General features: G+C 37.9%; 1 protein-coding gene across 1 annotated transcript; it reads right to left on the reverse strand.

Annotated features, from left to right (window-relative positions):
- Positions 1-1785: 1785 nt before the first annotated feature.
- rpl29 (ribosomal protein L29) lies at positions 1786-4040 on the reverse strand. Its single transcript, XM_063910501.1, has 4 exons — positions 3927-4040; positions 3417-3469; positions 3172-3236; positions 1786-1962 (listed from the first exon to the last, which is right to left on the reverse strand). The coding sequence occupies exons 2-4, from the start codon at positions 3451-3453 to the stop codon at positions 1870-1872; spliced, it is 195 nt and encodes a 64-aa protein (XP_063766571.1). The 5' UTR covers positions 3454-3469; positions 3927-4040; the 3' UTR covers positions 1786-1869.
- Between the last annotated feature and the right edge of the window lie 8823 nt (positions 4041-12863).

The following is a 12863-nucleotide window of genomic DNA, read 5'->3' on the forward strand; positions in this document are numbered from 1 at the left end:
TCTTAAATTACAAGAATATGGCACCACTATTAAACCTATCAAAAATAAGAAGGCAAAATCAAATCAAAACCAAATGTGTATTTGATCAATATTTTACTTGAAATGTTACCTTTATATATGTATTTTCCTTCATATTTCTTTAAATTCGTATTTTATGTACCCCTGATGTCAAGGCTGTGTGTGTATATATTGTAATGTTTGATGCACACACATATTTTCTTGAATAAAGAAAAAAAGGAGTCGGAATAAAATACAAATCAATAAAATGATAGTAAATAAAATGCAGACATTTTAATTGTGCAAGACAAAAAAAAGATGATGTAGCTACGGTACTTCATACTCTACTACATGTTGAAATACAATATTGTGTACATCACTTCCTAGCTCTTTCCCTGTTTCAACAGGTGTACATATTAAAATGATATCCCCAAAGTATTTTTTGCATTGAAATTGTATTTGTTACTGTCATAATGCCCTGTACCTTCTTCTTCTTTAGACGCTAATACACCAAAGTCACAGAGGATCAATCCTTATAAAAGAGTCATTCTTACGTCACTGCACAATAAACGCACGATACATTTACAGAATAAAATATCTGAAATGTAATGTTAGACGAAGGCAAAACCAAGCTTAATGAAACCTTCATGCACAGGTGCGGTTCTGCTGTATTTATTAACATCTTCAACTGTGCTCATTGGTTACTGATGGCTTTAACATATTGGGGAATCTTTCATTGGATGGAAAGTAAAAACATTTTTTAAAGGATGCTGGTGAATTAACCTTATGAAAATGAATATAATTTTAATTCACAAACTAAATGTAAAGGTCCATTCTTTTCTGCGTACATGTTTTATATTATAGTGCTGAGAGTCACAAAGATCACATTATCAACCTGTTAAACAATTCCAACAATAACCAGTTGGTCAGGAAAAGCCACTTCTTTACTTGGCAGCACAACAGCTTAGCTAATAATACCTTGTAAAATTCCTAACACTGCCAGCATTAAAAGAGGTGACAGCATGACTAAGTTACTGTTGGTACAGGTGCACTCTTTTATCCATAGGCTTAAAAATCAAGTCATTACCGTTTTTGGAATAAATGGTGTACGTTTTTAATCCCTCTTTTTTTGTTAGTGTCTTGAATAAGAAAATTAAAGTGAACAAATTACTTCATTTGAAAACTATTGATAAATGTGATCAACTCTAGTGGTAATTGCAGACTGAAAGATTGCAGCTGAGAGTTGAGAAACCAACAGAATCTGAGGATGTTAAGGAAATAAAGTTCACAGCAGCATTTCCCGCAATTTTCCAGACAGCAGCAGGGTCGTTTCTGAGTTCTATCTTTGGATGAAGGTACAAACCCAGACTGATAGCTAGGTATATCTAAACTAGTAATATAGTAGAGGACAGCAGGCCTCTTATGGTTGTAACTGGCTCTGTAACCACCACATTTCTAAACCATGTCGAAAAACACTTCAATTTAATGTTTGCTTTTTTTTCAACCCTAAAAATGCGAAGTTTTTTTTTCCTCAGAATTATAGATGTAGACCTGAATGCATTGACAGACAGCGTGAAATGCAACAAAATGTACCCAATCAGAATCCAACTTGGGAAGCAAATTGTTTAGCTTTTTGTGTTTTTTAACCATCAGCTCCGGGATGTTATATTAAACTTAAATTAAAATCTTCTTTGCCCATTTTGATGAGTCCAAACAAATCCCAGTTACCCAATCAAGTGATTTGTTACATACAATTAGTCTCTCAAGAAAGAAGGAATACATTGGATGTTTGTGTGTTAACAAAGCATAGCTTTATTGTGATGGTGGAAACACAGTCTATGGAACATTGAAAACATGGAGGGGACCGGATGACTATTTCGCTTGCACTGCCTTCTGTGCCGCCTTCATGCCCTTCTTGTTGTGCTTCTTAGCAAAGCGCATGTTCTTCAGGAACTTAGGGTCCACCTGCAGCGAAGAAAAGTTAAATTAGCAGGATTAGTGTTGAAGTTATGAACAATTCCAAGATGTGTTTTGAAGCAGAACAATTATAAACCCTTTAAACGGAGCAAAAGACACAGGATCAAACTGCATTTTAGTAGTCTTAGTTTTATAGATTAAAATAAACTACATTATAGCAGATCTTTCTAACTACCAGGCCTATCAAATTATTTCCGGTTACCGCCATAGTTGAACTGACTGACCGGTGGCAAAGATAAGACTTGCTCTCATCCACAGCCCCAGCAGCTGTCTTCAAACAAATAATTCTAAGCCCTTTCTAAATGACAACAACCTTGACAATAGTTGCAGTACTTTCCAGGCCCTTGTGTGCATAACTTATCCAGAAGGAAGATGGATAAAGTTGCATGGGGGGGGGAAATAAACAAACCAGTTCTAATAGAGAGCACACAATCAGGATTAACTTCCCACTAGGATTGATATATATTTTTGCATGATCCTCAGAGGGATGTGCTTAGTGGAAGGAAAAGAGGACAATGTAACTTTCATAAGTTTCCATACCAGGGTTGACATCATCATAGTGCCTACTAAGCCACACGTAGAACTAAGATCCTCCTTACTCTCAATATCATGTAGGCAAAGACACAAATTCTGTTCTTCAAGAAAATGTATTTAACCAACAGAATTTCTTCAATACAAAGCTCTTTTTCTGGCTGCGTTAGCCATTTTCTAGGGGCGTAATGATCAACCCATTCAAAGAATATTGCATCATTAGGAAACTTGTGATTTGTTGTTTAAAAAACAACAGCTTAAATGGGAATATGAGTCTATTGCTAGTTCGGAGGTCTCATTAACCTAAGAATAACTGAATAAAAAGCAACCCCAGACTGCAACTTCGACAGAATAGTCTCAATGAATCCACAAATGATCTGAAAAAAAGCTCTAGGAAGGGGGTTTGATGGCTCACTGATTCTGTCCTTTGCAGGGTAGTTATTCCAAATGCGCTATCAAACTTAAAAACCAAATTCACCACAAACAGCTGAATCGAATAAACCCTAAATCAAAAGTAAGATTGAACAGAGTGTTCAGTGACATTCCATAGGCGGGAAAACAGCCTGCATGCAAACACTTCTGATTTCCAGCATACCTGATGTCTCACTGGAACCTGATTTCTGGGATGTAAGCAGATATACAACACAGAAGTGAAAATGTACGTACCCCCTTCAGAGACTCATAACGCTCAGATCTGGGCTTCTTGATGCCATTCCTGTGGGCTTTACGAGCTGTTAAGAAAAGGAGAACAAACAATTACACAAACAGTTTACACCATACCTTGCAAGTTTAACTTCTGCAAAGCCCACTTAAATCATAGCAGTGGTCATGCATTTGTTAAGTCAGTCAGACATTTGTGTAACAGCTTACAATTTCAGAAGTAGGTAACTTCACACTGCAACAATACTTACACTGGTTGTGGGTTGTGTGATTCTTAGACTTTGCCATTTCGACACTGGTTTATCTGAAGTAAGGAAAAAGTAGACGTTAATCTTTATTCAGCATGTTTTGTGCATGTATGCTAACGTTTGAATCGCTAGCCGGTAGCCCAGGAAGCGTTGCTGCATGTAAACACAAATGCATTTTTTGGAAAGACAAACTGGTAAGGAAATGATAGCAGTAAGGTTTGGATGTAAATGTACATATAAGACCAAAACCATGATATTAAACTACAAGTGGGCTTTCTAGTGCCCTGCGTTGAACTGCTACCTGAACGCTAGCGTCTTTGATTTAGGCGGCGTTAGCACTTTTCAAATGTAAAATTTAACCATTAATAATGATCAAATCTTAAACATACTGCGGTATAAACATGGACAATAATATGATGTATCACAACCAGCAGCTGTTTGTGTACGGGATTGTAAAATGCACGAAGATTGATTAAGATTTTAAAAGTCCACATAGATGCGAAAACTATGTACCTGCCACACGAACAGACGACAACCGGAAGAGAAAGAAAACTCAAACCCGCAGAAGTAGAAGAAGAAGCGCGGGGTCAGTCATATCCAAAAACAGCGCCACCGGCAGGTGGTTTATGGAATTACATGTGCGATCCCTCAGCTGACCACAGGATGTCCCCCTCTGTACACATTTAAGACAGCCAGGTACACGTTTAAGACAGCCAGTGTGTGTGTGTGTGTGTGTGTGTGTGTGTGTGTGTGTGTGTGTGTGTGTGTGTGTGTGTGTGTGTGTGTGTGTGTGTGTGTGTGTGTGTGTGTGTGTGTGTGTGTGTGTGTGTGTGTGTGTGTGTGTGTGTGTGCGCATTTGCATACTTTAACAAAACTATTTGTCGCACTCTAACACCACTAAGAATAGATGTGTGAAGAAAAGAACATTATTCCATGGGTACAAACACAAGAGGAGCTCCTTGTTTAAAAAAAAATGGCCTTACACATTTAAAGTTATGGATAAAACTGAATTAAATCACTCATTGAATGTCAGAATTGTAAAATATGAAAGATTTGGACATCTTGATTTTGAATCGTTTATATTCACACTATCAGTGTGGCTCCATTGATTGCAATGTTTTTTCTTTAGCTCCACTTGTTCACATTTTTAGATTTACTTTACAACAAGTGCAATACAACTCAAACAACACATACTGGTGTTAGTATTTAGCTCAAATCATTATGTGCCTAATCCTCAAAGAGCCACTAACATTAGTGTGATCATTTAGACTTGGTTGTTTTAATTACTTTTTTATTTAACTTTCTCCTATTGTTTACTTAGTGGTGAGGATCTTCCTAATATTAAGCATTTTACTTTAAAGCTTTTCCTTAAGAAAATGGACTTACAATCATTGTTTGTTCTTTGTCATCATGAAATACAACTACATTATGAAGGGAAACTGTAGTGACATTTTTCCGAAGTTTGGTTGAGATTATATCCTGTGCAAGACACTGATTTAACTGCCATTCTTGATGCTTTTCATGAAATGACATGCTTCTTTTAGTCACAACATTCAACCAGTGTGGTGAGATGACAAATGGTAAAGCAGCCTGCACTAATAGTCAGATTCACAGAGATTACAGTGCTACCATCCCTTTTGTTGCGATGAATGGGTAAGGATGCACCTACATGTGACTAAGCTTATAGTACATCTCGCTTTCTTTCCCTCTTTAAATCACACACAAACACACACACACACACACACACACACACACACACACACACACACACACACACACACACACACACTGGATCATACACCGAGTGATTTTTGTAAACAAGTCCCTAACTTTTTTTTTTTTCTTTCTCCTTTCATTCTCAGTTGAGGTTGGGTGAATCCCTGCTCAAGCAGAAGAAATCTTGCAGCAGCATCCTATATTTAGTACCCGTTTGATCATACGAGACCCTCCACTCCTCTCTGCAGCACTCAGCTCTGCTCATTCAATTACAGATTTGGGTACATGTGTTATTTCATACTTTCTTATTGCTCTGATAGTGGTCAAGAGAGGATTTATTTCCTTTTCCTGTGAGATTCTTCACACATGTAGTGTTGGTGGTGTGGGAGTGTGAGTGTGAGCTTATACTGCATAATATCTGTGAATATTTTCTCAGTTATCTTTTTTAATGAAGCCAGAAAATCTGACTTTGTTCACTGATACTTTTTCAAACAAACAGTTGTATAAACAACTCATATTCAAGTTTGGATTTGGCTCTATCCATCAATCAATCAATCTATCCATCTATCCATCTATCTATCTATCTATCTATCTATCTATCTATCTATCTATCTATCTATCTATCTATCTATCTATCTATCTATCTATCTATCTATCTATCTATCTATCTATCTATCTATCTATCTATCTATCTATCTATCTATCTATCTATCTATCTATCTATCTATCCGTCTGTCCCTAATTGAAATGTATACTCTGTGCACACACTTTTCAACACCTACACACACGTTCAGTTCTCTGAGGACCAACACTAATCTAATTAGAGAAAAGAACATGAAGGTCTTGTCTGCTGTATAAACTACGATATTACATCTCTGAGAAAGCAATTGCTAATAATGTCCAACATGCGGAAACCAAGTCATTACATGTGCACCTCCATTATAGTTTATGTTTATTAACATTTGCTTCCCTGATATTGTATTGCCCATCACATATAACAGAAGCAGTTCAATTACTTTCACATCTTCATTTGATGCCGTGATCAGTTTGTCATAATTACCTCTGTTCTCTTTCTCAGGCTAGAAAGGCTAACAGCCTTGAAAGAATGATATAGGGTCAGGAGATTGTTCTAGTCTAAGATTACAGCTAAAGTGTATACAGTGTAATGATGGATCTGCAGAATGAGCAGCATGTTCAGAGATGCTGTACACCTCGTAGGAGACCCCCACCACTGCTCTGTTACAGTAATCAATATCCTTCAACAGAACAGCAAACATCACACGCTGCTGGGCTCTTTGTTGCTCTGTTACTAAATTCTTCTTTTATTCTTCACTCTGTTGTATCTTAAATGCTATTCTTCAACTCCACCTCATTTACTATAAGAGGGAAATATTTTACTGTTTACTCCACTGCAATTATATCACAGCTACGGGTAATGGTTACTTTGTTCGTATCAGATAAACAAGTCTGTAGGATTCATCCCATTTGCATTAAGTTGATATCATTCTGTCCAGTAAATGTTAAGATCACAATGTTACAGTATATTGCCACTCTTTAATGCAGATATCTCTTAACACACAATTCTAAGCTCTCTGCTTTAGTTTCCCCCTTTTTCTCTCCCTTTTCTATTTTATGACCTATCTTTCCCATGCTCTCTTTTTCTTTTACTCCAACTCAGACATTTGCTGGTTTATCACTTGGCACCTCTCTCTCAGTTTTACCCCTGAACTCCCTCTGTTTGCTCTCCGGCTCCCTATTTTGCACTGCTTCCCACCAACTTTCATTTCCTTTTCATCTGTGAGAGGAAATCTTGTCTTTGAGCAGCGCATCGTCAATCCCTCAGGGACTTACTTCACCTCAACACATGAAAGAATCTGCTTATTATTTCTCTGGATTTTGGAGGCATTAAGGGGGCACAACCAAACAGAATGGAAGATCCATGAAGTGTCACATACACATGTGAAAAGGAATATAATAACAGGGGGCTGGGAACAGCAGAGTGTTGAATACTTAAAGTAAAAGGAATATATTCTTTATCTGGCATTAAAATGTAGTCAGAAGTTTATAAATACTAATGATTATTTTTGCATGAATGTGTTCACTGTAAGGTTTTTCTTGACTGCTCGTACAGTGCCCTGAATGAGAGGTATTGATTGGTTTTCCAAACACCAAGGACATTTTTTATGAAATACTTTATATTGTCAAGTACCAGTTACAGTTACAGACATGAATGCTTTCCATGGGCAACAGAAGATTAACACTCTTTTGTCACCACACCCTGGTCATGCCCTGAAAAAAGAGTGCACATCCTACGCATCTACATTGACCAAAATGGATTTGAGCGCGCAAAAACTGCAACATGTGTACACCCCTTACAGCAAAATGAACATGCTCTTTGTCACAGTTTCTGAAAAGTTGCCTTAAACAACATCATCACTGATTGTTAAGTTTCACTGCCCAGCAGGAAGTATCTGCAGAGGTTGTGTATTTGTGCAAAACCGTTTCTCACTCTTGCACAACAAAACACTTGACTGTGCTCCATCAGATGAAATCACTCGCCAAGTTCACCACCTCTTCCCCACCAAGCTGGTATTGACACTGAATGATTCTCTCACTCTTGCTTTTAGCATGTGTGTGTGTGTGTGTGTGTGTGTGTGTGTGTGTGTGTGTGTGTGTGTGTGTGTGTGTGTGTGTGTGTGTGTGTGTGTGTGTGTGTGTGTGTGTGTGTGTGTGTGTGTGTGTGTTTAGCACCTGAGGTACAATATGTCCTGAATGCTCAAATGCAGATATTGTGTTTGAGTCATCTGTCCTGACCTGCAGCTACATCATCTCTCTTTCACACTGTCTTTCTATCAATCTTCCATTTCTGCTGTAGCTTTGCTTTGCTGCGGTGATATTATTCATCATGCTCGAGTGATCGTGAATAGTGTATGGATATGAAAGGCAAAACATTTATAGAGCAGAGGAGGGAAGTGTTTTTTGCTGGGAGAAAACATAGGGGCGGTCGTTGCTAAGATCAAGCTTTCCTATTGGTTAACGGGAGAAGATGAATGGAGGGATGCTGATTTGAATGACGGCCTTCAGGATATGATGCACCACCTGGACCAGAGATGGAGGAAAGAGGTGTGATTTATTTTCTTCCACTCTTTGTCCATCCATCCATCTGTCTCTCCTCCGTTCTTCCTCCGCACTGCTGTAGCCCAGCTGGCGCACACACACACACACACACACACACACACACACACACACACACACACACACACACACACACACACACACACACACACACACACACACACACACACACACACACACACACAGCAAACAAATATGGTATAGTTAGAGTGCATGTTGGTCAAAAAATGTTGATTCCACACTAAAAGTATGATTTCTATTTATTTATCACTGTAAAACACATCGGCTGTTTTTTCTTCTTTGGCCACTTGGGCGCAGTAGAAACGAGTTATAAACAAATCGGTCACATATTATTTATGTGAAAAGTGGGTTAGAAAACACTTTCCCCAGCAACAACCAGCTAAGAATGTTGTCTAATACATTTCCTTTATCTTTTTAATCGTAAATACTCTTTCACATACAAATTAAGATCTTACATTTTAATTCAGCTTTCGGTAGCCAGGATTTGTTGATCCTACAGAAACGTTTAATTTTATAATGAATACACATCCACTCGCCTCTGCTCTACACTTTTTTGTGGCACCTTTTGTTCATAGTGTCTGTTCAATGTGAATTGGCAATGATAATACTTGTATTTATGTCTGTCATTTAATATCCTTCAGGGAACGAAAGTGTAAGACGTCACTTTTCTCAACATGAATGCATTTTTTTCCAATCATACCATATGATTTTCTGCACATCCAGTATTGTTTCTAATATACCCAAGATAAGGCTTTTTCTCTATTTAAACAACCAAAAAACTGAGACTTCTTCCAGTCTTAATCACTGAATTGTATTTGTTCCTGCCATGCACTCAATCAGAGTAATTCAAAACTCAGCAGCCAGAAAATGAATGTGATCCAGTAAATATGATTACATTATCCCTGTCTCTTTTCACTGTCACATCATGAATGCACTTGCTGATTATACAGATCTGTTTCTAACCACCTAAGATGATGCAACTTTACAACACAATAAATCACACTGATTCACACTAACAGCTTTTATTCCACAGTTTCATGTAACAGATTTTTCATATACACTGCCAGGGGCAGTGCTATGATCTGGGGTTGCTGCCGTTGGTCTGGTCTAGGTTCAGCAACGTTATGTGCCCAAAGAATGAGGTCAGCTGACTACCTGAATACTGAATGACCAGGTTATTCCATCAATGGATTTTTTCTTCCCTGATGGCACGGGCATGTTCCAAGATGACAATGCCAGGATCCATCGGGCTCAAATTGTGAAAGAGTGGTTCAGGGAGGATGAGACATCATTTTCACACATGGATTGGCCACCACAGAGTCCAGACCTGAACCCAATTGAGAATCTTTAGGATGTGCTGGAGAAGACTTTGCGCAGTGGTCCGAATCTCCCGTCATCAATACAAGATCTTGGCGAAAAATGAATGCAAGACAGAAATAAATGTTGTGACATTGCAGAAGCTTGTGGAAACAATGCCACAGCGAATGTGTGCCGTAATCAAAGCTAAAGGCGGTCCAACGAATATTAGAGTGTGTGAACTTTTTTTTGGCCAGGCAATGTAATAATATAATCAACTATTAGACAGGATGTATAGAAATGATATAAAGCAGTGTTTCAGGTAATATGCTCCATGGTCTAAACTACCATATGATAAAGCTACCAGTAAAAACAATCCAACAAGGAACACATTTCTGAAAAGTATAATTCTCGACCAGAAAATGTTTTACTTGATGAATGACTTCACTGATTTCCCGTTGTTTGACCAATCAATTCATTGACTACCAGTCGACAGTAAAGTCAAGTCAGTTTTATTTGAACAGCTCAATACATAGTCAGACTTTCACACAGAGGAGACCATAAACACTATAAGTTGCCGCAATTATTTATAATACGCTCTGTTGATTTTGTGTCAATGTGTGAAATGTTTTCTTTTTTCTAATTTATTTGATTATTTTATAGCAAATTCAGATTTTTTTCTTATGTAAAACATTTAAATTTGTTAGAAGTGTTCGGAAAAACCGGATGCATAAAGAATGATGAATAACAAACACTTTGAAAAAGGTTTGCGAAAGAGAATATAACTGTCTCGAGAACAGTTTGGCGGCGCAACACACTAATTGTTTTTTTTATCTAAAAAATATTGTCACCCCTTTTAAAAATGAAGTGACGGTCATGCTAATCAACAACCTCCAAATTAGAAGACAAAATAAAATGTTTTTCCATACCAACTTGAACTAAACACATAATGTAGCAGATTAAAGTGTTTAAATCTGAGGTTTTGTTGACCCGACCTCCTCTATACGCAGACATCATTCATTCTTTGAGGGCGTTTTATGGCTCCTCCAGGCTGATGCAGAACTTCTGTGAGGACAGTCTCCATATCACAGATTACAAAGAAAATTGTAAAGTGATTTACCTGTAAAATATTGGACCAGAAACTGAGGCAAACAAATTTGTATCTTTCAAAATCTGACTCATTTGTTCCACTGCCACACTCACACACATTCACACATTGCACACACAGTTATTGCACATACAGTACACGCATATATGTATTCTCACAACACACCTACGCACACACTCTCACACTGTGCAGCTCAACTCAGTATTGGATATTTTTGAACACAGTGTTGTTGGGTAGCGCGTTATACAATATGTGTCAGGGACAGCCAGTCTCACCCTGACCTGCTTTCTGTCACAGTGGGAAGGTGGGAAGAGACTGGCCTCACAAACAGGCAAGACTCACTGTTGTCCTTCTAGACTCGAGAAAGAGAGAGATGAAGATTAATAACAATCTTCTCTGCCACTGGGCATTTATACTGTGTTATACTGCAGACATACTCAAACTTGAGCCATGGCAGAAAGAAAACACTTTGGGGTGTTGTGATGCCCTTCATATGAACATTTCATTTTTAAGTACTAATGCTCTATAAAAGAGGTTTTGGAATAAATAACATATGATTTTAATGAAATGATTGAAGGGTGAAATTAAAATCTAGCTCACATTTGCAAATTTTACTCAAAAAAGACAAAAGCACAAATCCAAGGCAGTAGATGAGTATCAAACAATCTTCCTCAGAAGTCACAAAAACATGGCATGCAGGCAGATCCTATAAAGTCTATGGAAATAGGAAACACCTTCAGCTCTTTGCGTGCTTATTCTAATCTAATTCATTCATTGGAAAGTGATACAGAGTGAGCTATCATCACAGATTCATTCAGGTGTTGTTTGACGGCAAGAAGAAGAACAAATGCTAGGGAAACTACTTTTTTTGTTCATTCAAGATTTAAGATTCAAAGGTTTATTGTCATAACATATACACAACAATATGGTGTAATTATGTAATGTGTGAAAAACTTAGATCGCAGGTTGGGGGGGGGGGTTGGTGCCTTGCTCAATTGCACCTCGACAGTGACCAGGATCAGTCCACACTGGAAATGAATAGTGTCACCTTCAGTATGTTTAATTAGAACATTAGTTTCCTTGAAGAAAAAGTAGATGTGTGTTCTAACACAATAATGTACTTTGGTTCAAATGTGGCCAGGAGACAAGCAAATAGGTAATCTGTCTGTGATTGTATTTAATTATATTACATTTTAATTTGTATTTTAAATGACTGTGTTGAAACCACCATAGATTAGTCTCTTTCCAACTAGTTTGTGTTTTTGCTGAACGTTGTGTTCACATGTGTCTAAACATATATATAAAACACAATAAACAAGACCCAGATACTTTCAATTAACTTACCTTAACTTGTATTTCAATTACTGCCTTTTAATCTGTGACCACTTCTGTTTGTAGACACCCGAACATTTCTCACCACCAAATGAAATATCATTCAAGGGCAATTCTGGTAATACTTCACTGATTGCATTACTGTTTTATAACAAGCTGTCGTATTGACAACCTCAGAATTCAAATAAAATGCATTTTGGTATTGTCTTTATTTTGACATCGCATCAAACTCTACAGGGTGCCCTTAAAAAAATGTAATTAATGAGATGCATTAGCGCACTCCTTTTCTACTCCTTTCCATCTCTCTCCTTTTTCATTGAAGAAAATGATCTGCTGTCGAGGTGTATGTAATAACAAAGGAAGCACTTCAGTGGTTGGCTTCTGCATGTTGAAGCACACACACACCCACACATACCCACATACCACACACACACACACACACACACACACACACACACACACACACACACACACACACACACACACACACACACACACACACACACACACACACACACACACACACACACACACACACACACACACACACACACACACACACACACTATGTAAAGGTACAGCGGTGCTTATAACTGGAAACTCGCTGATGTCTGTGTGTGGGGGGAAAAGTAGGTATCATCTTGTTAATCACACATCTGCAGTGTGCTGCTAGATGAAGGTGTTGATTAAACACATTGGCAGGAGAAAAAGAGCGCTGCCGCTCCACCTGAGGGTTTCTTTTTTTATCCTGAGGGAATTTTAGGGTCAGCCTAAAATCTTTGCGCAAACACTGTCTGCTGATCAGATGTTTTGTTTTTTACTGCAGGATTTTCCTTGAGGTG

The sequence above is a fragment of the Eleginops maclovinus genome, chromosome 20 (genome assembly GCF_036324505.1).
Source record: "Eleginops maclovinus isolate JMC-PN-2008 ecotype Puerto Natales chromosome 20, JC_Emac_rtc_rv5, whole genome shotgun sequence".
NCBI classification, from domain to species: Eukaryota; Metazoa; Chordata; class Actinopteri; order Perciformes; family Eleginopidae; genus Eleginops; species Eleginops maclovinus.